General features: G+C 45.6%; 1 protein-coding gene across 6 annotated transcripts; it reads right to left on the reverse strand.

The window, feature by feature from the left end:
* Positions 1–436: 436 nt before the first annotated feature.
* Prr14 (proline rich 14) lies at positions 437–23,222 on the reverse strand. Of its 6 annotated transcripts, none has more exons than XM_048455004.3 (13): positions 23,019–23,222; positions 5,653–5,837; positions 4,790–4,861; positions 4,494–4,662; positions 3,734–3,855; positions 3,473–3,662; positions 2,861–2,904; positions 2,563–2,768; positions 1,618–2,203; positions 1,413–1,482; positions 1,245–1,336; positions 906–977; positions 437–756 (listed from the first exon to the last, which is right to left on the reverse strand). In XM_048455004.3, exons 3-13 carry the CDS (start codon positions 4,810–4,812, stop codon positions 561–563), a joined length of 1,770 nt encoding a protein of 589 aa, XP_048310961.3. In that variant the 5' UTR covers positions 4,813–4,861; positions 5,653–5,837; positions 23,019–23,222; the 3' UTR covers positions 437–560. The 6 variants fall into 6 exon arrangements, with proteins under 6 accessions (XP_048310961.3, XP_048310958.3, XP_048310956.3 ...); XM_048455001.3 differs by having other exon boundaries at positions 437–816; positions 5,653–5,788; positions 23,019–23,207; XM_048454999.3 differs by having other exon boundaries at positions 437–816; positions 23,019–23,207.
* Positions 23,223–23,226: the final 4 nt, after the last annotated feature.

Consider the following 23,226-nt stretch of genomic DNA (forward strand, 5'->3'; position numbering starts at 1 on the left):
TCGTTGATAAATTCCCTAATATGACTTGTACCAGGCAAGTATACTTCTGTGGTAGGTTGTCCTAGGTGGGTGATTACAGCGTTTGGAAGGAATTCAAGACTATCTGGATCAAGGCCTTCATCTATTCCAAAGTATTTAAATTTCTAGGATGTATATGAGTAATGTATGGTGTCATTTCTGTTTTTCCTTCATAAATATCACCCCATAAAAATGTTCTAGAGAGCGTTATCTGTGGGCTGGAGAGGTAATGTGTCTAGGTTTGATCCCCTAGTACTGCCCGGGCGAGAGTGGGGTGGGGTAGGGACCACTCTACCCCCTTGTCTGCAACCCCTTTTTTCTTCTCTGGCACTGTCTGTCCCCTTTTTCTACTCCTTTGGTGACCAAATAGAAACAGTGTAACTAGTTGATCTCAAACTCTGTTGAAGACACAAAGGAATCGGAAACATATTAAAACTTTATAGAAATATAGAGAAAAAAATACAATTGACCCAGAGATATCCCCCCTCCCTGAAGGACGGATGGACCAACAGTGAGAGCTCCTAGAGCTGATAGGGCTGTTCTCAGTCTCTTTCCTCCTCCAGGAGCATGGCATCTAGCTCCTTCAGCCGTTCTTGCAGCAGACGTCCCACGTCCTGGCTGGGTGCCAGGTTAGGAGTAAGGGTCCTGCCAGCTGTAGTGCGGGCCCCTCGTGATGGTCGACGGGATCGAGGAAGGCTACTGTCCCGAAATTCCATAGCCCGTCGGAGTTTCCTAGAACTGGTAAAAATCAGAGTCCCATTGCGCTCCCGCGGCTCCTCGAAGATGGTCTCAAAGGTCCTGGGCCGGGCAGGGAGAAGAGGTGTTTACCAGCATGCTCCCTGGTTCCAGCAGCCCTCTGCTGCCCTCAGACCTTCCAAGTTTCTCACCTTCTGGCTGTTGGTGATTGATAATTCTTATTGGTATAAATTTCTTCTAAAGTGAACTCCTTTTTGTTCAATCTGGAAGCAAAAGCAAAGGGCACTGAGGAAACCCTGAGCAAAGGAGGTCCTAAAAAGGTCCAGGGAAAGCCTGACTGAATTTCGGGTTTGGGGCTATGTGAGAGTCAGAAGTGACATGTGAGGAAGTTCTAAACACAAGCCACATCCTTGCTAAACTTTGTCTTCCAGGCTGGACTACGCTCCTTGAGAGGAGACAAGGCTGTACTTCAGGGATAGGAGCTGTCACCTACTTGGTCATGGTAGCTCCCTGCCCTCTGAGCCTCTTACCTGACTGGTCGAGGCAGCCCCATTGGTGTAAGGTTTGGTTGTAATCTGACGGGCGTCCTCCGTATTCTGAATCCAGAAACCTTTCCCATGGTCTGCAAAAATGGGGCAGAGGGTGAAGGGAAGGCATGGGCTTAGGCCGCAGCTAGCTCCCGTCTCTTTATTCATTACCTTGGTCTCTGGGTCAGGAAGCACCTTGTCCTTTGAGGCTTTTAACTCCTTCCCCTTGGTTGAACCCAATCTGCAGAGATGGTCAACAGTCAGGGACAAGGAAACACACAGCAATACACCCGTCTTCTGTCATTGGTTACTGAGCAAAGGAGGCCGGGCTCAGGCTGTGGCCAAGGCTTCCAGAAGGGTTTATTAAGAGCACTACCTGGGTTCTGCTGGTTCGCAGAAGAAGGAAGTGGATGCAGTGGATGAGCAAGATGTAGTGAGAGAAGGTGAGACTCCCACTCCTCCAAGAGGGAAGACCTCTTTCCGGAGACAGGGCCGAGGAGGCGGTGGGGTCCGGGTCATCTCCCCACAACCCACAGTATGTCTCCGGGGCTTGGACTGGCTTGGCTGGGATGGAACAGTCGGCCAGGTACAGCTACCTGGGCCAAGGGGCCCCAGATCAGGGCAGGAGTAGCTTCGGCCCAGAGATAATTTAGGGACTGGTGGTGGGGAACTGTCCTGAGTCCGCCACTGACGGATAGGGGGCCGGGGGCTGACAGATGCCATTCTCTCAGTAGCCCTGGACTGCTCAGCCTCTGAGATAGCAATCTTCAACTCCAATTTCATGGGAGGTGATGGGGGTGGAGGCTGTGGTGCTTTGTTAGGCGTGAGGAAGATGTCAGCGAAGCTCTCAAGCTTGGATCGGACGGAACGGAAGAGAGGGGCCAAGCCCCAGGGACTGAGACGGGGGCGTAAAAGGCTGGACGGTGGTGGGGTCAATGGGGCCTCCAGAGCAGGATCTGGGGCTGAGGAAAGGAGAGGGTCACAGGTGGGTATTCCTTACCCTCAGGTGATTTAAGCACCACCTCACAAGCCTCAGTCTCTTTCCCCAAACACTAATCTGTCTCTAGAGAAGTGAACCTGATCCTAAAGTCCTAGAAGTAGGATTGCTTAACATGCCATAAGCCCTGGATTTGATCCCCAGTACTACAAAATAAAATAAGAACCCCCTCAAGTCCCTGAGGTCCAAATCCCATTTTTGTCCATCCTGCTCTGTCCTGGGAGGGGATTAAGTCTCATCCATAGTTCTTCCCCTGATGTTTCAAGCTTATGTTGGCTATTCCAGACTTTTGAGACAGACAATGTCCTCTATTCAAGTCCTTACCCGGTAGTGGGCTCTCTGGAGGGTCAGCAGGCAGAGTGGATGGTTGGGATGGAGGGTCTAGTTCTCTGGGCGGAGGCATTGGCTGTTGAACTTTTGTCATAGGCTCAGCTCTGGGGTGAGGGGACAAAGTAAGAGTTGGGGGTGCTTCCAAGTCCAGGTCCCTCCTAGGCCAGTGTTTCCCCTGGCCCTTAAGACTTCTGAAGGAGCTATAAGGAAGGATTAGACAAGTAAATCCTGATGTCCCCAGCTCTGGATGTCTGGATGATAGCTTTGATAATCTCTTCCTCAGCCATCTCACCTTTGTGCTGGGACAATGAAGCTGGGCCCATCTTCAGCCAAACCCTGGATATAAACAGGGGAGGTGATTTGAAAAAGCAGGAAGCCATCTTTGTTTCCCCATGTCCTAACTCACTAATGCCCCAGTTATCTGCTTGGGTGTAGACAAAAGATTTTTTTTCTTCTACCCTTTATTCAGGTAGTGTCTACCACATAAAATGTTGTCATTGGGGTGGTGGCACAAGCCTTTATACCTATACTTGAAAGGGAGAGGCAGGCTATAAATTGGGTCAGCCTGGTCTACACACCAAGTTTTTGGCCACCCAAGTCTACATAGTGAATGGTGGGGCGGTGAGGCGGGCTGGAGAGATGGCTCAGTGGTTGAGGCACTGCTACTCTTCCAGAGGACCCAGTTCAGTTCCCAGCACCCACATGGCAGCTCACAACTGTTTAACTCCTGTTCCAGGGGATCCAATATCCTCATACAGATGTACATGCAGGCAAAACACCAATGTACATAAAATAAAAATAAATTGTTTTAAAAAATTCTTTTGTCCTGCCTTTACAGAAATCCACCCCCAGCCTCATGCTTGCCCTAGTTGGGCCCAGAGATCTTCACCATACTTTCTTATACCTCAACTGGTTGTCTGGAATTGGCAATGTCTTCCAATACCACCACCAGAGTGGGCTGGGTGACCTGGTCCACCTTCTGTGAAGGGCTCTCTTCTGGGCCAGAGGCTGTCCTTGATCTCATCCTCAAAGTGGGAGAGGACTGGTGGATACGGCTTAAGGGTTCTCGGCACAAATGCAGTGGGTCAGGAGGCCTAGAGAAGAAGTAGGGGGATCAGTGGGCTCAGCTGCGTTCTCAGCTTATTCCCTTCTCTGCCACACTCACCTGGCTTGTAAGGGCCACTTGACCTGCTGGGGTGGTAAAGCTGGTGACTGTCTGCAGACAGAATCTGGATGATTGTTGTGATGCATCGGGCTGGAGGTGTCCTCTTGGTATGCCAGGGGGACCTAAGAGAGGAAGAGTTGTTAAAAAGGGAGCCAGGCTGGGCTCATGCCTATAATCCCAGTACTTCTGAGGCTAACACAAAAGGATGGAGAGTTCCAGGTCAGCCTGGGCTGAAAGGAAAGACTATCTCAGTAAGACAAAACGACAGCAAAGACCAAAGTAATGGAATGAGGCCAACTGGACAGGAGCTCCTGTGTCTCAGTGTCCCTAGTCACAGAGGAGACAGATTTCAGTTAGAAATTCACTCAGATCCCTAAAGGAAGTGATTTGGTCTGAATTAGGAGTGAGATAGTAGAGTCAGGAGCTACAGGTGTGAAATGTAAGTCATCTAACCCAGGCTCTGAAGAAATAGAAAAAGAAGTGACATTTTTCTCATCTCTGTTGTGTAACCAAAGACACAACCAGCATGCTTCCCAGGGGGGCAGGGCAGCCAGAAGAGTTTCTCATACTTAGTAGGATATGGTTCCAGCTCAGTGGAGGGTGTGGGGAGGACAGACACACCCCAGAACTATGCAGAAGTCTTGCATTAAGGAGACTGCTTTGAATGCTGGCTTAAGGGAGCTGGTCTGACTTTAGTACTGAGCCAGGGCGGTGGTGGAGGACTGGGAAGGGGGAGGCGTCTTTCAGTTAAAGGGCTCACCCTGTTTGTAGCCATGACATCTTCCAGCACCACGGTCAGGACTCTCCGAGAGGCCTTTTCCAGGGGCGAAGGAGTCCCCAAATGCTGCAGCCTCGGTCTTTTCGGGCTCCTGGCTTCCCATAATGCTCGAGCTAGGGGCTGGCGGCACAGGTTTGACTGTCTAGAAGGACTGGAGGATGAAAGAAGTAGAAGACAGTTGCCCGAACCGGTTGTTGGCTCTGTAGTGCTCGGGTACAGCCGCCAGGATCCCCGTGTCCCAGGCTCAAGACAGGCAGGCGGGCGGGGAGCGCTCTCACCTGGAGTCCCCAGGGAAGTCCATGGGGAAAGCGGTGGTTCCAGGGAGTCCCTGGGGGATCCCAGGCTCCGGCCTGGGGTAGAGGGGGAACAGGGGAGTGGGGAGTGAGGGCCAGCTCCTCCCCCGGGACTCCGCCCTTCATGGTCCGCCTGCGGCTCCCGGTAGGCCACGGGCCTTTTCTCGAAAGGGCGCCCCCAGCTGGCCGCTCGGAGCCGGGTCCTCCCGCGGCAGCCGCCTTGACCACTCGGGCCCTGCCTGGCACCTGCCTAGACTGGATTGCGGAGGTCACAGCTCTCCCACGGCTCGAGCCTTCTGGGACCTTTGTCTCTGTAGAAGCCTCCCCGGGGTTCTCAGGGATCCTCTGGGATCCCAATCCTGGGAGGTTCCGTTTCCGCTAGATTCCTCGGTGATCGTCGCCCCGCCAAACAAGGGCTCCAGAAGAATTACTCCACATACTGACAGCCCTCCCTCCCACCAGATCGCCTAAATTGGATCTCCGTGGAAAGACTCCTACGGCGCGGGTCTCCAATCAGAAGCCTCGCGACTCGCCTCCTCCCACTATGAGCTTCGTCTTAACGAAGTTCCATTCGGGGGAGGCCCAAGCTCATCAACGAACTCAGCCGGGATTCCGGGGTATACCCTGTCAAACCAACACCCCATTCACTCCAATCCCGGAAGGTCCAGCCTACCGGTAACAGCCCACCCCAAGCCCCCGCCCTGCCTGGATCCCCGCCCCGCGTTTTCGGGAGCTCGGAACCAGATGGCTCAAACGTTTCCTTCAACGCCCGCCTCTCTGCCCTTTCTCCTGCCGAGTCCCCCCCCACACACACACACACACTCCTACCCCTCCCCTGCGCCGCTCACCGCAGCTTTCCTAGGATCCCGGGTTTTCGACAGCTCCCACCTCCGGCTTCTTTAAAACCAGCCTTACGCAGCTCTGTCCAACCGTCGGAGGCCTTCTTCTCTGTGTCTTGGGCTCCGCCCAATCGCTGGCCCTGGTCTTCCGGGGTTAGGAGAAGCTACGTGAAACCGCCAGGCAGCCATGATATCTAAGGGCAAGAAGCTAAAACTGGGACAGCGCCGCCATTATAATTGAGGGCAGTCCGGCTGGAGCACTAGTCGACCGAATTTTTCAAAGGCTATTCAATCAATGGTCAACTACTATGTCAAGTTTCTTGATCTATTTGAACAACAGTAGTGAAGCTGAAGTTCTCCATATTTTATAAAGCCTTCCGTTTCCTTTTTCCTCTTGTTCCTATGCCAGTAAATATTGAGGGCTAAGGACTTGAGAAATTTCCATTCTCTTACGTTCCTCGAGGTTGAGGCTCTGGGAGTGAGGGAAAAAGCAGGGCGGGGACCCTGAATATACAAGGTTCACGATTAGGGCTGGCGCGTACTCGGACTTATTCAGTTTCTGGACAGACTGGTTAGAGTCTAAGTGGATTCAGAGAGATTCATTCACTGGTGTTATGTTTACTTCTTCCTAGAGTATTGTCTGTGTGCCTCTTGGAAGGTTCAGCAGAGGCTCCATTGCAGGAGACCAAAGGGCTGCTGGGTGGAGCAGGTTCAGTATCCTTTCTATTCTGAAGAGAAGCCTGTCGTACGCAGGGTGTCAGGTAGTCTTTAGGAATGCGTGATAAGGAGTAGAATCCTAATGCTTGGAGAGCCTGCACCAATAGACCCTTTATTAGGAGCTGGGCTGCTGTGGGGAAGAAATGGGCATTTACTGGCGTTCTGCACTATGAATGTGCTTTCCCTGCCTAGCTAAAGCCCCCAACTTCCCTAGGATTCCCTGTTCCAAATCAGTCTTTCTGTGTGTGTATGTGTGTGTTGGTATGTTTATGTGGAGGCAAGAAACCATTATAGGGCGCCTTTCTTGATCTTTTTTTAAAAAAAAAGAAAAATTACTTTTAAAAAGTATGTTTATTGCCGACAGTGGTGAGGCACACCTTTAATCCCATCACTCTTAAGGAGAAGCAGGCAGATCTCTGTTTGGGGCCAGTCTAGTCTACAGAGTTCCAGGACAGTCAGGGCTACACAAAGAGACCCTGTCTCAGCTCTCCCCACCCCCTAAAGGGTAGGTCTTCCCACTTCAAAAGACTTAATTAAAAAAATACCCTTTCCAAGTGTACTCAGCCACTTGGGTTTAGTTAATTCCAGATGGAGTCAAGTTGACGACCAAGAATAGCCATCACAGGGCCCAGGACGGCTGAAAATTCACAGCAATCCTTCTTGATTTTCCAAATGCAGGGATTACAGATAAGCACCACTAAGTCTGGCTAACTAATACTTTTCTTGAAATACTCACATACCATATAATCCACCCACCCAAATGTACAATGAAATAATTTTTAGTCCCCAGAGCCATGAGAAAAATGGTTCAAGAAGTCTGGAAAACTTGTGTTCCCTGATGAATCAAGAATTTGCACTTGGCATTATAATTTTGGAAGCTTCATCCAGGCTGTTTTGGGCATATGGAAATCAACTGGCTTAGTTGGGAATATGGGAAAAAATAAAAATGCCCTGGGCAAAGGGAAATGCTTCAATCCATTGAGGCTGGACACCCCTGCAGCCACAAAAGACTAAGTTCATTCTTAAAGTGTCTCTGAGCCTTCTTTTGATGGCCTCGTGTGAACCCACACCAGTGCCACAACACACGTGACATTATGGTGCCCAATGCGTGGCTCGAAATAGGACAAAGTAACTGCTGAAGGACAGAGAAGTCTGCCACTTTGAGAACTGGAAGGACAAGTGCCCTTAGTGGAAGGGGAGTCCAGGATTGGCAGGGTCGTGGGAACTCCCCATCTCAGGTGCAGTTATTACAACACCTGCTAAAAGGAGATGAAGTGGAAGCCAAGGAAAACAGCTACAGAGCTCTTGGTGTTATGGCACTGCCACTAGATTCAGGATGCTCCTCACATTCAATTGAAACTGAAGGTATGGAAGTAGGTGATGAGAGCTTTGAGGAGCGCTCATCAGAAAGGAGAGGTCTTTAAGTAACTTAGTATCAAGTGCTCTGGAGCCGCTGCAGGAGCCGCTGCAGAGTGAGGAGTCACTTAAAGCTGTAGCTCAAGTAGAACAGGAAAATAAAAGGGAAGACACTCAGGCTAGAAATTGTCAGTCAGAAGAGGAGAATGTTCCTTCCCAGTGGATAGGAACGCTGTTCCAGAGGGCAGTGACAGTGAGGAAAGCCAGGACACTGCAGATGACGCTCCTTCTTCAGCAAATTCTACTGGCATGCGCCACCACTGTCCACACAAGAGCAACCATAAGATTGCCTTTTGTTTGTATTTAACTTCTTCCTTTAGTAACATTTTTAAGTGTTTGTTTTTCTTTTGTGTGTGAATGTTTTGTCTGCATGCATGTGAACATACTATTTACAAGCCTAGTGTCCAGAGGCCTGAAGAAGACTTCAGATCCCTAGAACTGGATTTAAAGATGGTTGTGAACCACTATGGGTGCTGGGAACTAAACCCAGGCCCTCTGCAAGCAGGAAAGTGCTCTTAACTGCTGAGCTAGAGCCCCAATCCCAGCCTTAGCAGTATTCATTCTTTTTTAAAGGCACTATTTGCTGCAGGATAGTTCATCACACTGAGATTGCATTATATACTGGAAAAGCCGGTTTCTAGTTGTGGTGTGGCTCAGCCCTAGTGCACACCTTTAACCCAGGAGCTTTCTGCTTATTGCAAATAGGGTTAAATAAAGTCAACCATAGGTCAAGAGGTAGAGTAAGCAACCAGTTGACAGGAAGTGAACAAGAAAAAAAAAACATACAGAGTAAGAGGGAGTCAGGACAGAGAAAGACACAGGAAGTAGAAGGGAGAGACATTGAGTTGGAGAATTCTTGTTTGAGAAATGTCACTTTCTGAAACATTGGTGGAGGAAGGTCAGCTGGATGCTTTCTCTGCCTCTGAGCTAGCAGGCTTCACCCCAGCATTTGTCTCCCAAGTCTTTATTGGTAAAATTGAACATTGAGATTTTGTCAAAACTACCATCTAATTATTTGTTATTAATTTATTTTAATTAATTGGTTTTTCAAGGTAATTTTTCTTCTCTCATATGTTACATCCTAACCTCAGTTGCCCCTCCCCTCCTTCCCAGTTCCCCCCTGCAAACAAACCTTCCCTTTCTCCCAGATCCACTACTCCTCCCTCTCCCTTCAGAAAAAAATCAAATCTGCCAGGAATATCAAGCAAACATGGCATAACAAGTTACAATACACCTAGGCGCATACCCTTATATCGTGTTATAGTGTTAGTCACTCCCACAAGTTCTGTGCATTTTGCAGGCAGGACAAATTGTAAGTCGAAGGTTTTGTGGCTTGGTTGGTGTCCCACTCCCTCCACCGGGGGCCTTGCCTGGTTACAGAAGATGACCAGTTCAGGCTCAATATCCCCATTACTAGGAGTGTTCACTAGGGTCGCCCTCATAGATTCCAGAGATTTCCACTGCACTAGGTTTCTGCCTCAACCCCTAATGTCCCCCAGTTCCGACTCTCCCAATACTCTCTCCCTTCATCCCTTCCCTGCACCTGATCCCTCCTGTTCCCATCCCCACCTACCCCCAGCCCATACTTGGAATCTATTCTATTTCTCCTTTCCAGGGAGATCCATGCATGTCTCCCCTCTCCTTGAGCCCTTCTTGTTCCTTGTCTCTCTGGATCTGTGGACTGTAGCATGGTTTTCCTTTACTTTACAGCTAATATCCACTTATGAGTGAGTACATACCGTGTTTGTCTTTCTGGGGCTGAGCTACCTCAACCAGGATGCTTTTTTCTAGGTCCATTCATTTATCTGCAAATTTCATGATTTTGGGGGGGGGGGCAGCTGAGTAAATTGTGTAAATATACCACATTTTCTTTGTCCATTTTTTTTGGCTGAGGGATGTCTAATTTGTTTCTGGCTCTTATGAATAAAGCCTTAGCATTTTTTTTTTCTTTTTAGGTTTTCTTGGAGACAGGGTTTCTCTGTGTATCCTTGGCTGTCCTGGAACTCAGTCTGTTGTTGCATGAGTTCTAATTGGTCCTAATAATAAAACCCATAGCCAGATATCTGGGTAAATGCTGGAAGATCGGAGAGACAAAAGAGCGAGTCACAGCCCACTCTTACCTTGCTAACTCCTCAGCCAAAAAAGGGCTGAGCTCCTGTCTCCTCCCACCTTATATTCCTCTCTACCCAGCCATATCACTTCCTGTCTACCTGTACAGACCTCTATGGTTAACTAGTGGCTAGCCCCACCGTCTGATCTTCAGGCAAGCTTTATTTGTTAGAGCACAAACAAAATATCACCACACTCTGTAGACCAGGCTGGCCCTGAATTCAGTGATCATCCTGCCTCTGCCTCCTGAGTGCTGGGATTAAGTCTGCACCATCAAGCCTTGTTGTGGATCTTTTTATACACTGTGAATATGTGTTGTGGAATATTAGTTTAAGATGTATTACATTTGTTTATGCTGTGGGGCATTTGTTTAATGATCCAAAGATGTCTTGCATTTTTTTTAAAGATTTATTTATTTATTATGTATACAGTGTTCTGCCTGCATCTATGCCTGCAGGCCAGAAGAGGGCACCAGATCTCATTACAGATTGTTATGAGTCACCATGTGGGCGCTGGGAATTGAACCCTGATCCTCTATGATTGACTCTGGATAAGCAGTCAGTGCTCCTAACCACTGAGCCATCTCTCCAGACCTCTTTTTTTAAAAAACATTTATTTAACTTTATTTTATGTGCATTGGCATCAGATCTCCTGGAACTGGAGTTACAGACAGTTGTGAGCTTCCATATGGGTGCTGGGAATTGAACCCGGGTCCTCTGGAAGAGGAGCCAATGCGCTCAACCACTGGGCCATCTCTCCAGCCCCTGTTGCATTCTTTTATGTTGCATTTGTTTAACTCTGTAAAGCTTTGCTACTTTGCCTGTCTAAACACCTGATTGGTCTAATAAAGAGCTGAATGGCCAATAGCTAGGCAGGAGAGGGGGATGGGTGGGGCTGCCAGGCAGAGAGAATAAATAATAAACAGGAGGGGAAGTCTAGGCTCAGAAGTAGAGCAATGCAGAGAGAGAGAGAGAGAGAGAAAAGTAGGATAGGATGACGCTAGGGGCCAGACACCAGCACACAGCCAGCCACAGAGTAAGAAGGAAAGGAAGATATATAGAATTAAGAAAGGTAAAAAGCCCAGAGGCAAAATGTAGATGAGAAAGGGGGATAAGTTAAGTTACAAAAGCTGGCTAGAAACAAGTCAAGCTAACTAAGGCCAGACATTCATAAATAAGAATAAGTCTCAAGAGCTAGTTCCAGGACAGGTTCCAAAGCAACACAGAGAAACCCTGTCTAAAAAAAAAAAAAGAAAAGAAAAGAAAAGAAAAGAAAAAGAGAAAAAAGAAAAAGAATAAGTCTCTGTGTATTTATGTGGGAGCTGGATGGCAGGCCCCTAAAAGAATAAAATGAAAACAAAACAACAAATATGTATCACTTGGATTGGTTTAATAAACAGCTGAACGCCTAATGGCTAGGCAGAATTTTCGGGGCAGAGAGAACTCTGGGAAGAAGGATGGAGTCAAGATGAGATGCTAGAACTCAGAAGAAGCAGCATGGGCAGTACAGGGTAAAGGTAATAAAGCCATAAGACATTAAGTAAATAAATAAAAATGGGTTAAGTTATAATAGTGAGTTGGAAACCAGTCTAAGCTATTGGCTAAGCTTTCATAATTAATAAGAAGTCTCCAGGTCGTGATTTAAGAGCTGGCAGGAGGCTCAGAAAAATCCACTAACAAAGCCTGGCTTGCTTGTTTATTTTTGAGACAGCATCTTATACTGTAGCTCAGGCTATCCTTGAACTCATGGCAATCCTTCTGCCTCAGCCTCCTAAATCCTGGAATTATAGACCTGAGCCACCATGCCCATCTTGCATTTATTTTTGAAAACTTTATTTATTTTCTGCCTGTATTTGTGTCTGTGCACTATGTATATCATGTCTGATGCCTTCACAGGCCAAGAAAGGGAGCTGGACACTGTTCCCAATCAGCCACACAATCATTTGGGTAAACAATTTATACTCTCAACCTGTGGGTCGTAACCTCTTGGGGGTTGAATGACTCTTTTATAGGGGTTGCCTATCAGATGTCTTGCATACCAGATATTTAATTACAATTCATAACCGTAGCAAAATTACAGTTATAAAGTAGCAACAACTGCAGTTTCGCGGGCTGGTGAGATGGCTCAGAGGTTAAGAGCACTGACTGCTCTTCCAGAGGTCCTGAGTTCAACTCCCAGCAACCACATGGTGGCTCACAACCATCTATGAGATCTGGTGCCCTCTTCTGGAGGGCAACCATAGAAGCAGACAGAACATTGTATACATAATAAATAAATAAATTTAAAAAAAAAAGTAGCAACAAAAGTAATTTTATGGTTGGGGGTCACCACAGCATGAGGAACTGTATTAAAAGGTCACAGCATTGGGAAGGTTGAGAACCACAGCTCTAAAGTCTGAGCTATTGCATTCAGTAGGTTAGGTATAAGAAATGTCTTAGTTACTCGACCAGCTAGTTTTATAGCAATCTGACACAAGTTGGAGTCATCAGAAAAGAGGGAGCCTCAACTGAGAAAACGCCTCCATAAGAGGCATTAGTCTGTAGGCAAACCTGTAGGATATTTTCTTAATTAGTGATTGATGGGGAAGCCATCCCGGGGTTGGTGGTCCTGGGTTCTATAGAAAGTAGGCTGAGCAAGCTATGGGGAGCAAGCCAGCAAGCAGCACCCCTCCATGGCCTCTGCATCAGCTCTTGCCTCCAGGTTCCTGCTCTGTTCGAATTCCTGTCTCAACCTTTGATGATTAACTATGGTGTAGAAGCATAAACTGAAAAAAACCCTCTCCTCCCCAAGTTGCTTTGGTCATGATGCTCATCACAGCAACAAGACAGCTACTGTTCTAGTGCTATGGAAAGATGCCATGAACAAAACAAGCATTTAATTGATGCAGGGGTCTCTGACCAAGACAGACAGTAGAGTAATGATCCACGGAGGCAAGAGGGCCGCTTGGCTTAACACGGCCAAGTAGCTGGTGTTGGTTCAAACTTGGGAAGTCTGACTCTGAATAGTTTAGGCATATTTAAGCACAGTACAATTTAGTGTAGCCATTCCTGTGACAATTAACTTAATTCCGTGTGCACAATAGAACACACACAAATCTTTTTGTGGAACAAAGTAAGTTAAATAAGGATCAGATGTGTCTACACAGAAACTCTTTGTAAAGTACACATGACACCTCTCATAAAGATGGGATCCATAGATTGGCTGAGAAAAACAAGCTTATGATAAGGGTCTGGGGATCTGGTGTGGACTCCTGCCACACAGACAAAGGTCACCAGGCTGTTACCACATTTGTTCCCAGCCTTCTGGTCAGATAACAGGTTATGTATCCCTTACTTTGAATGAACAACCTTGTATGTTTAACATTCCACGTTCCTCTAGTGCCTATCCGTGAGCTCAGCAAACTCCATGCCTCCATAGGGGCTTGCTTACCATTAGTCCATAATTATGGCAGGGAGCATGGCTGCAGGTAGGCTAAGTCCTAGAGCAGCTCGGAGTTCACATATGACTCGCACGCGTGGGACACACTGAGCCTGATGGGGCTTCTGAAATCTCAAAGCCCACTCCCAGTGACACACCTCCTCCAACAAGGTCTTGTTTTTATTTATTTTTAGTAATAGAGACAGTTTATTCAGAAAGGAAAACAGGCTAGCAATATGGCTCAGAGGATCAAGGGCTTGCTGTGCAAGCCTGGTGACATGAGTGTGATCCCTAGAACCCACACAAAGGTGGAAGGAGAGAGCCAACTCCACACAGTCGTCCTCTCGCTTCCAGACACGCACCATCCCCAAACATCATATACACACACTGTATAAATACATTAAAAAAGAAAGAAAAAGGTATTCCAAAGGGTGGAAGTAGGATGGTGAGCTAGGAAGAGAGATGCTCAAAAACCATCTTTATTATCATACACAATAAAAAATTTACCATCCTAATTATTTTCTAGTTCAGTAGTCAAGTGTTCTGTCATTGATAGGTATCCACTCCCCACAACTTCTTCCTTTCACAACTAAAATATTTATCTACTAAAACAATTTCATTTCCTAGGCTGGGAGGTGCTGTCACATGCCTTTAATCCCAGCACTCAGGAGGCAGAGGCAGGTAGATCTCTGAGTTTGAGGTCAGCCTGGTCTACAGAGTGAGTTCCAGGTCAGCCAGCGCTGCACAGAGAAACCCTGTCTTGAAACAACAAAAACTACTGTAGATACCTCCTATAAGTGGAGTACCACAGCACCTACCATTGTGTGACTAGCTTATTTCATCTCATACCCAGTATTCATCCATGTTCAGTATGTGTCAGAAATTACCTTCTATTTTAAGCTGGATATTCCACTGTACATTTTTATTTTGTTTATACATTCAGCTATTGATGGGCCCTGGGTTGCCACCATCTTTGGCTATTTCATAGAATGCTGCTAAGGACAAGGCTTATGAATGTCCCTTTGAAGTTCTTCCAGCTTCCTCCCCTACCGTCCCCCACAGGCTCTCCCTGTTTATCCCAAGGTGGCCTTGAACTCAGGAGTCTTCGGTCTCAACCTCCAGAAATGCCATGATTACAGGCATGTGCTGCCTTGCTCAGTAAGTTCTTTTGATGTGCTCTCTGAAGTGGAATTTCAGAGGGCAGAGGCACACACTTACAGGTCTGTTGACCTAAGTTTGATCCCTGGATCCCACAAAGGGGGCAGGAAAGAACAGTTCCTTTATGCCCGAAGAAATAATTAAAAAACAAAACCAAACAAAATCAACTTAAAAAAGAATCTCAGTGTGAGCCAGTATGAAGCAGAGTTGGAGTTTACATAAAATAGAAAGGTACTCAGGAAAATGATAAGGCGCCCTTGAAAGTAGGGGCACGGACTTCTTATAGGAAGGTCATGAGTGGCCACTTAAACCATTTTGGTGGCACTCAAGTTACTTAAAGAGGTTGTTGAGAAGCCTTTTCCCACTAGTCTGTTTGGGTATGAGGTCATAGGCTGATTCCCAAGGTGCCCTGGATAGGATCACCATCTGAAAGGGTAAAAACATGAGGTAAGATGTGTGGGGACAGGGATGTAATCCAGAGAGACGGCTCAGCAGTAAGAGTGCTGGTTGTTCTTTGAGGGGACCTGGGTTCATCCTAGCACAAACACAGCAGCTCACAGGTATCTGTAACTCCAGTCTCAGGGGATCTGACACCCTCATCTGGCCTCCCAAAAGCACTGCAGGAATTTGGGTGGGTGCACAAACACCCATAGGCAAAAAAATTAAGTTCAGGCTGGACTTGAACTCAGAGATCAATCCTGCCTCTGCCTTCTGAGTGCTGGGGTCAAAGGTGTGTGCCATTACACCTGGCTAAATCTCTACATAAAAGAAACACTGTCTCTCTGCTGTTGGCAGCTTTCCCAGCAGATGTTGACTGTGTGGAACTCTTGCATCTCAGTGAGACACATCATTCACTCGGGAGTGAGGACTCATTTTCTTTCCTGTGCTACTAGAATTTTCCCTGTCTTTCTATCATGCTGTAGCCTTTTTTTTTTTTTTTTAAATCTTCTTAAATAGAAAATTGCTGCTTCTGTTTCACCAGATGGGACTTCTCTGGATAAAGATTTCCACATAAGTGCCCTGTGTGAACAATCTCTTGTGCTGGTCTCAGCCCAAACTGTACCCCACAAAGACAATTTTCTTGTCTTTTCTTTCTTTTTTTTTTTTTTTTTTTTTGGATTTTTCAGACAGTCTCTCTTAATAATAGTCCTGACTATTCTGGGACTCACCATTAAGACCAGACTGGCCTCAAACTTAAAGAGACCCAAACTCTCTTGTTTTACAAAGAGTAAGAAATGAAAACAGAGGAAAGTAAGATCAAGCATCAAGAGTCTTGATGAAGCCAGATGTGGCAGTGCATGGAAGGCAGGAAGGGGGAGTCACCAAGCATTCAGGCCAGCCTGGATTACACAGTGGAACCTTGTTTGAGAGGAGGGGGAAACTTTACCCTTGACACAGCCTGTTTAAGTGAGTACTCACATGAATGTATGGCAAGGCTCCGTGCAGTGACTTGAAGCCATAAGGACCTGCTTGCTTCAGAGATTCTTGTCTACTAGGCAGTGATGTACCCAAGCTCAGAAGATGTGTGTTTGTGTGTGTGTGTTTCTGAGACAGGGTTTCTATGTGGCCCTCCCTGGCTGTCCTGGAACTTACTCTGTAGACCAGGCTGACCTTGAACTCAATGATCTGCCTGCCTCTACCTGCCACATGCTGGGATTAAACAAGTGCACCAACACACCAGCTAGAAGATGCCCTCTTTGCCCTCACTGAGACCTCAGCTTATAATACTACCTTTTTATTTCATTTTTGTATTTTTTTTACAGCGCTATCAATGGAATCCTGGTTCCCATGCAGGCTAGGCAAACACTGTACCACTAAACCACACTCCAGCCCTTGCCCCTACTTCTCTCAGAGAGTTTACTCCGTCCTGGAGACAGACTACACCTTGTGCCAACTTTGGCTGTACTTTCCACCTGAGCCTGTCCATGCACAGATGCAGATGTGTACAGACTGTGGGCGCCACTGCGCCTACCTCTTCCTTCTGGCCAACCACTGTCAAGCACTTTTATGGTCAGTGCCACCATTGTCTATAATCTGCCACTCACTATGCCAGCTAGGAAACTGCCCTCATTACTTCATATGCAGAGAGATGTTCTACTGGTGAATTAACCATGGACAGAGCATCTGCTACAGGGGCTCCCACAGCCATTCACAGATATGTGTGTGCACAGGTGGTAAACAGGATGAGATACGCCCTACACAGAATTCATCTTCTCCTCATCTCCCTCCTGCCCAGCCACAGTTACGGTTTGAGTATGAACTATCGCCTATGAGCTCAGTGTTGAATGCTTGGGCCAAAGCCAGTAGTGCTATTTCGTCAGGTTCTAGAAAGTACAGTGGAATATAACTATGTAAAGATGGGTTACATTTGTTTAATGATGTAAAGATGTATTGTTTTGCCTGCCTAAGGCACTTGATTGGTCTAATAAAAAACTGAACAGTCAATAGCTAGGCAGTAGAGGGATAGGTGGGGCTGGTGTGCAGAAAGAATGAGTAAGAGGAGAGAGAAAAGAGAGAACGAGGGAGAAAGGTAGGGAAATGCTGGGGCCAGCAAGCCAAGCCATCACCAAACAGACAGGTACGGAGCAGGACATAATGAAATGAAAGGTAGAAAGCCCGAGGCAAATGTAGACAAAGAGAAACAGGTTAAATTAAGTTATAGGAGCTGTGAGACAAGCCTGTTACAGGAAAGTTTAGAAGGAAGGATCTAGCAGGAGAAGTAGATCATTGTGGGTAGGCCCTTGAGGATATATTGTTCCTAACCACTTCCTATTTCTCTCTCTTTCTCCAACCTGCCTGATGTGAAGTGAGCAGCTTCCTCCTCTACATGTTCTTGCCTTCATAATGTTCTGTCCAAGTGCATGAAGCCAAGTCACCGTGGACCACACCCTCTGAAATTGTGAGCCAAAATAAATTCATCCTCTCGTTTCTGTCAAGCATCTGATCACAATGATTACAAAATAATAATAACAACCTGCTGTGGAATATTCTTTATATTGTGTGCATGTTACTGTGATTGGTTTAATAAAAAGGTAAATGGCCAATGGCAAGGCAGAATTTTCAGGGCAGAGAGAACACTGGGAAGAAGGAGAGCAGAGATGCCAGGATACAATCCAAGCAGCATGGCATTACAAAGTGAAGGTAACTGAATCATGTAAAAGAACACAGATGAAAATATACTGGTTAATTTAAGTTATAAGAGCTAGTTAGAAACAAGCCTAAGCTATTGGCTAAGCTTTCATAATTAATATGAAGTCTCTGTGTTGGTTATTTGAGAGCTAACAGGCAGGACAAAAAAAATCCACCTACAAATGGCGTCCAACATCCAGATATGTATATCCACATAAGACCTGAGAAAGCTTTAAAATAAGGTTCTAAACACAAAATGCAGCTTCCTGGTCTCATGTCTCTCATGCCAGACATAGTATAGAGACACGTCTCCTAGCTGCTGCATTTGGGCTTGAGCTGTCAGCGTGAGTCACCAGCATGCTACGTGGCAGGTTCAGAGTTTTGCTCATGCAGAAAGGCCAGATCCAGACAGAAAAAAAACCCTAAATAGGTTACAGTGTGTTTAAAAATATACATAAACTCAGCCAGGTGGTGGTGGCACATGCCTTTAATCCCAGCACTCAGGAGGCAGAGGCAGGAGGATCTCTGTGAGTTCAAGGCCAGCCTGGTCTACAAGAGCTAGTTCCAGGACAGGCTCCAAAGCTACAGAGAAACTCTGTCTCAATAAACCCAAAAAGAAAGAAAGAGGGAGAGAGAGAACCAAAGATAGATAATGGTCAGAAAGTAAACTAAAAAGGAGTTAAAATCAAAGAAAGAAAGGGGGGATATAATATAGAAATGAGATAAAAGGATAGACTGTTGAATCTAAATCCAAAAAAACAACTATTAATACCAAAATATTTTACTTTGGTATGGATTTTGGTTTATTGATACAAATTTAAAATTAATTTTGTTATACTAAATGTATGTTTCTACTCTTGTTTGGGGTATTGTGCTTATGCAACTCATTTAAAAATGTAATGTATAATTAAGAAATACAGATTAATAGTTATCTGTAATAGTTAAACTCATAGTCATGGTAGGTATGTTTTAGAGTAATAGTATCTATAATAGTTAAACTTATAATCATGTAAGGTATGTTTTCAAGATCATAAACAGATATATTTAGATAAATTGTCTTTAAACACTTCAAAGACCTACAGAATATGGCATTTAAAATGTTTTAATAACCTAGGGCTTTTCATGACAATGAGACATGTCTGCTCCTGGCAGTACTAATTTGTTTCAAAAGAAAATGATGAGCATCAAAGAATCTCCATATGGAGTTTGCTTTCCTTATGGCAAAAGCTAGCCATTTGGGGAAAAAACTGCCCTTACCTCAATTGCTGACTATATATTGTCCAAACTGGACCAGCAGGATGCAAGAAACACAACTGTCAAACTTGCCAAGACAAGGTAGGACAGTCCTTCTGAATATTCTTTTACACTATGTGATCACATTTCACTGTGACTGGTCAATAAATAGCTGAACAGGAGAAAGTTAGGCTGGAGAGCCCAACTGAGAATGCTGGGAGGAAAAAGGGAGAGTGAGGAGTCCCCAGCCAGACACAGAGGGAGCAGGAGATGAATATGCCATGCTAATAAAGGTACTGCACGTGACAAAATGTAGATTAAAAGAAATGAGTTAATTTAAGTTGTAATAAGTCTGAGCTACCGGCTGAGCACTTACAATTAATATTAAGTTTTTGTGTGGTTATTTGGGAATGCTGTCGAGACAGAAAAAATCTGCCTACAACAGCCCTTTAATTGTACCAGGTATGGGGAAAAGCTTCAATAGAAAATATATCCCAAAAGCCCTCCAGTCTACTGTCTAGCAAAAAGGAGACAAAAGTCAGGGAGACTTCCTGGGTAGCCCCTGTACCAGGGAATTCATCTTTCAGTTAGGGTTCAGAAATATGTCTGTGGCCGGCATAGGAGAGGGGCTGTGAAAGAACTCATAATGAAAGACGGGGGTGGGGTGGGGGGGGACGACACCCTGGAGAGTTGGCTCAGTGGTTAGAGCACTGGCTGCTCTAACAGAGGACCTGGGTTGGATTCCCAGCACTTACATGGTAGCTCACAGGCATCTATAAATCCAATTCCAGGGATTATAATGCCCTCTTCCAGCCTCTATGGGCACTAGGCACACATGTAGTTCACAAATATACATGTGGGCAAAACACTCATACATGTGAAAATAATAGTAAATTTTTCTTTTTAAAAAAAGGTATGTTTTGGAGAAAAGCATCAGGCATATGGCTGAGCAGGAGGGAGTGGAGGAGAAGAAGTTGAACACTATTTGTCACCTGAATGGCTGTTTCTGTGGCAGATGCACTGCTCATCAGTCACCATTAGAGCATCTCTGTAGCAGGCTTTCTTTCAGGGCACCAACCAGCTCCCAAATAAAGACACAAAGACTTAATATTAGTTATGAATGTTTGACCTTAGCTTATGCTTGCCCCACTAGCTCTTATAACTTAATTTAACCTGTTTCTCTTCATCTACGTTTTGCCTTGGGCCTTTTTACCTTTCTTTCATTCTGTATGTCCTACTCCATTTCTGACTGGCTAGTGACTGCCTGGCTGGCCAGCCCCCATGTCTCCCTTTCTTTCTTCCTTATTTTCTCTTGTTTCTCTCCTCTCTTCTCTTCTTCTACTTATTCTATCTGTCCACCAGCCCCACCTATCCCTCTACTGCCTAGCTACTGGCTTTTCAGCTTTCTATTAGACCAATCAGGTGCCTTAGGCAGACAAGGTGAAACAGCAACTCATCTTTTTTTTTTTTTTTTTAATTTTATTTTATTGGTTTTCCGAGACAGGGTTTCTCTGTAGCTTTGGAGTCTGTCCTGGAACTAGCTCTTGTAGACTGGGCTGGTCTCGAACTCACAGAGATCCACCTGCCTCTGCCTCCCGATTAAAGGTGCTGGGATTAAAGGTGTGCACCACCACCGCCCGGCACAGCAACTCATCTTTACATTAATAAATGTAACATATCTTTGCCTAGTTGAACAAATGCAACACACCTTTACATAGTTAAAGTTCCACAACACATCTCTCTTTGTGTATGAGATGGTAATGAAGGAACTTTCCCAGCTGGTACAATGAGTGCCAAATTATAGGCAATGGTGGCAAAAATAGATAAAGCAGAGGCAGAAGAATAAAGTAGGGTGCACAAAGTGACAAGATCTGTAGGAACTAGAAAATCCTCTTTCAGAGAGTGGGCATAGGAGTAATCAGAAATGAATCGGTGAGTGTTGGCCATGCAGTTCAGCGATAGCGTTTGTGCTCAGCATGCTAAGATGCGTCAGCGAAGAACATGTCATCCAGGAAAGGGCAATCTGAAACTGGACTGCATGAATCTGTTAAGTAAGAACGTGGTTCACCTGAGACGACACGTGCATGGAGATCTCTGAGTTCGAGGCCAGCCTGGTCTACAAAGTGAGTTCTAGGACAGCCAGGAAGTAGCACCCTTCCATGGCCTCTGCATCAGTTCCTGCCTCCAGGTTCTAGCCTTCCTTGAGTTCTGCCCTGAAGTGGTAGCCAAATAAACCCTTTCCTCACTAACTTGCTTTTTGGTCATGGTGTTTCATCTATCACACCAATAGAAACCCTAATTAATATAGCTAGTTTGCATAATGCCCTGGGTTCCATCCCCAGCACCAAATAAGGCTGAATATGCTATGCAACTTTTAATTTTATCACTCAGGAGTTAAGAGGTAGGAGGATTAAAAGTTCTTGATTGTCCTCAGCTGGTGTGGAAAGTCCTTCTGTATATGTGTTGCTTTTATTGGTTAATAAAGAAGCTGCTTTTGGCCAGTGACTTAACCAAATATAGCCAGGAGATATATATATATATATATATATATATATATATGAATGAGAGAGAGAGAGAGAGTAGGTGGAGCCAGAGAAAAGCCGTGTAATCCCACCAGAGACAGATGCCAGATGGAACTTTACCCAGGAAGCCACAGCCATGTGGCAATACACAGATTAATAAAAATGGGTTAATTTAAAATGTAAGAGCCAAAAATATGGCTAAGCTATTGGCCAAACAGTATTAGAAATAATATAGTTTCTGTGTAATTACTTTGTGGTCTGGGCAGCCGGGAATGAAGAAGCAGCCTCCCCCAACACTCAGCTATCTAGTGAATGTGAGGCTAGCCTGGACAACATGAGGCCCTGTCTGAGAAAGGAAAGGCAATTATTGTTTACATCAATAAGTAGTTTTTCTACTTCTCCTAGGACTGATATTGCATGTCTAATCTGGGCTTATTGTGAGGTGACCCCTCCAGGCAAAGGTCAAGGTCCAGGCAGTCTGTAAAATGAGAGTGTGCTAACGTAAAAGGTTGCATTTCTAGGCACTGACCTTCACTGAGCATGAACCATGGAAAAAACCTTTTTAAAATATTTATTTATATGGGTGCTTTGCCTGTGTAACACAGATGTGCCTATTGCTGGCAGAGGGCAGTGCCAGATTTCTTGGGAGTTACAGATTGATTGTTAGCCACCATGTGGGTGCTAGAAACAGAACTTGGGTCATCTTCAAGAGCAAGTGTTCTTAACCACTGAGACATCTCTTCAGCTCTGGAGAAATTAGTCGTAAGGCTTTTTGCCCAATGTAGAGTTGTTAGTGCCACATAGAAGACATCGTAGGTAATAGATTTTGAGCAAGCTGATTAAGACTTGTGGGGTGGTGGCTTTTTGCTCATTTGTTTTTTGAGATAGCCCTTGCTGGCCTGGAACTCATTATGTAGACCAAGATGTCCTCAACCTCAGATCTGCCAGCCTCTGCCTCCCAAGTGCTGGGAATTAAAGGTGTGCGCCACCACACCCAGCTGTCTTACGATTTTTGTTGTTTTGTCTGAGGAGTGGGCAGTACAGTTACTCAAATCCAGGACTTTGCATTGTGGCACAGTGATAATTATCCTCACAAGTCTCCAGACAGTAAGTTTCAGACAACATCTACACTAGTGTTCCATGTGCTTAGCTGGCTCTAAACAGCAAAAGCACAGCCGTCTCTGTGTGGCCTCTTGATGTGTGGATCTCCTCCACACTTCTGTACAGTGGGCAATCTTCCTTACAGTTTGTCCTGATATTTATACGAGGGTTTGGTTTCTCACCCAGTCCTGGTTATCCATTTTTAAAGATATTTTTATACAACTTTGAGCCTCATGCATGTTAGGCAAATGCCCCACCACTGGGCTACATCCCTTCCTTTAAAAACAGGTTCTCACTGTGTTGCTGTCCATGCTATCCTGGAACATGCTGATGGCACAACTGCACTATTTAGGAAAGCCACGGTGGAGACGTGACTTCCCTGCTTCCTTACAAGTGACCTGATAAGCTAGCCATCTGCTCTTTAGCAGTCCAAATATGCATCCCACTGTACAAAGAAAGAATAGGCACAAAGTTATTAGTTTAGCCTCCAAACAAAAGTCAAATTTCCTAAAGCATTGGAAGGTGGGTCATTCATGTCCATAGACTACTTAGGTACAAGATTAGTTAACTTACCCTTCTAGTCATTCAGTGTTACCAGACGTACCAAAAACGTTATCACTGCTCTCGTCCTTCCTAGGACTTTTCAGAATTCCTCGCTGAGACAACTTTATAGTCTAGAAAGCAGATGTTCAACAAATCCATGTTGACGTTCTGTGACGTTCCCTAGGGAGATACGTAGAAACGTCTTCCCCAGCTAGGGCAAACAAACGCTGGAGAACAC

The sequence above is a fragment of the Myodes glareolus genome, chromosome 7 (assembly GCF_982192425.1).
Source record: "Myodes glareolus chromosome 7, mMyoGla1.1, whole genome shotgun sequence".
Lineage (NCBI taxonomy): Eukaryota > Metazoa > Chordata > Mammalia > Rodentia > Cricetidae > Myodes > Myodes glareolus.

What these genes read in the sequence shown, in the direction of transcription:
- Prr14 (XM_048455001.3), bottom strand. Translation starts at nt 4,812, where the DNA reads ATGGACTTCCCTGGGGACTCCAG. An exon ending in AAGTGGCCCTTACAAGCCAG is followed by an intron (nt 3,663 to 3,733) that starts GTGAGTGTGGCA and finishes CTTCTTCTCTAG; the next exon opens with GCCTCCTGACCCACTGCATT. An exon ending in GGGCTGCCTCGACCAGTCAG is followed by an intron (nt 978 to 1,244) that starts GTAAGAGGCTCA and finishes TTTTGCTTCCAG; the next exon opens with ATTGAACAAAAAGGAGTTCA.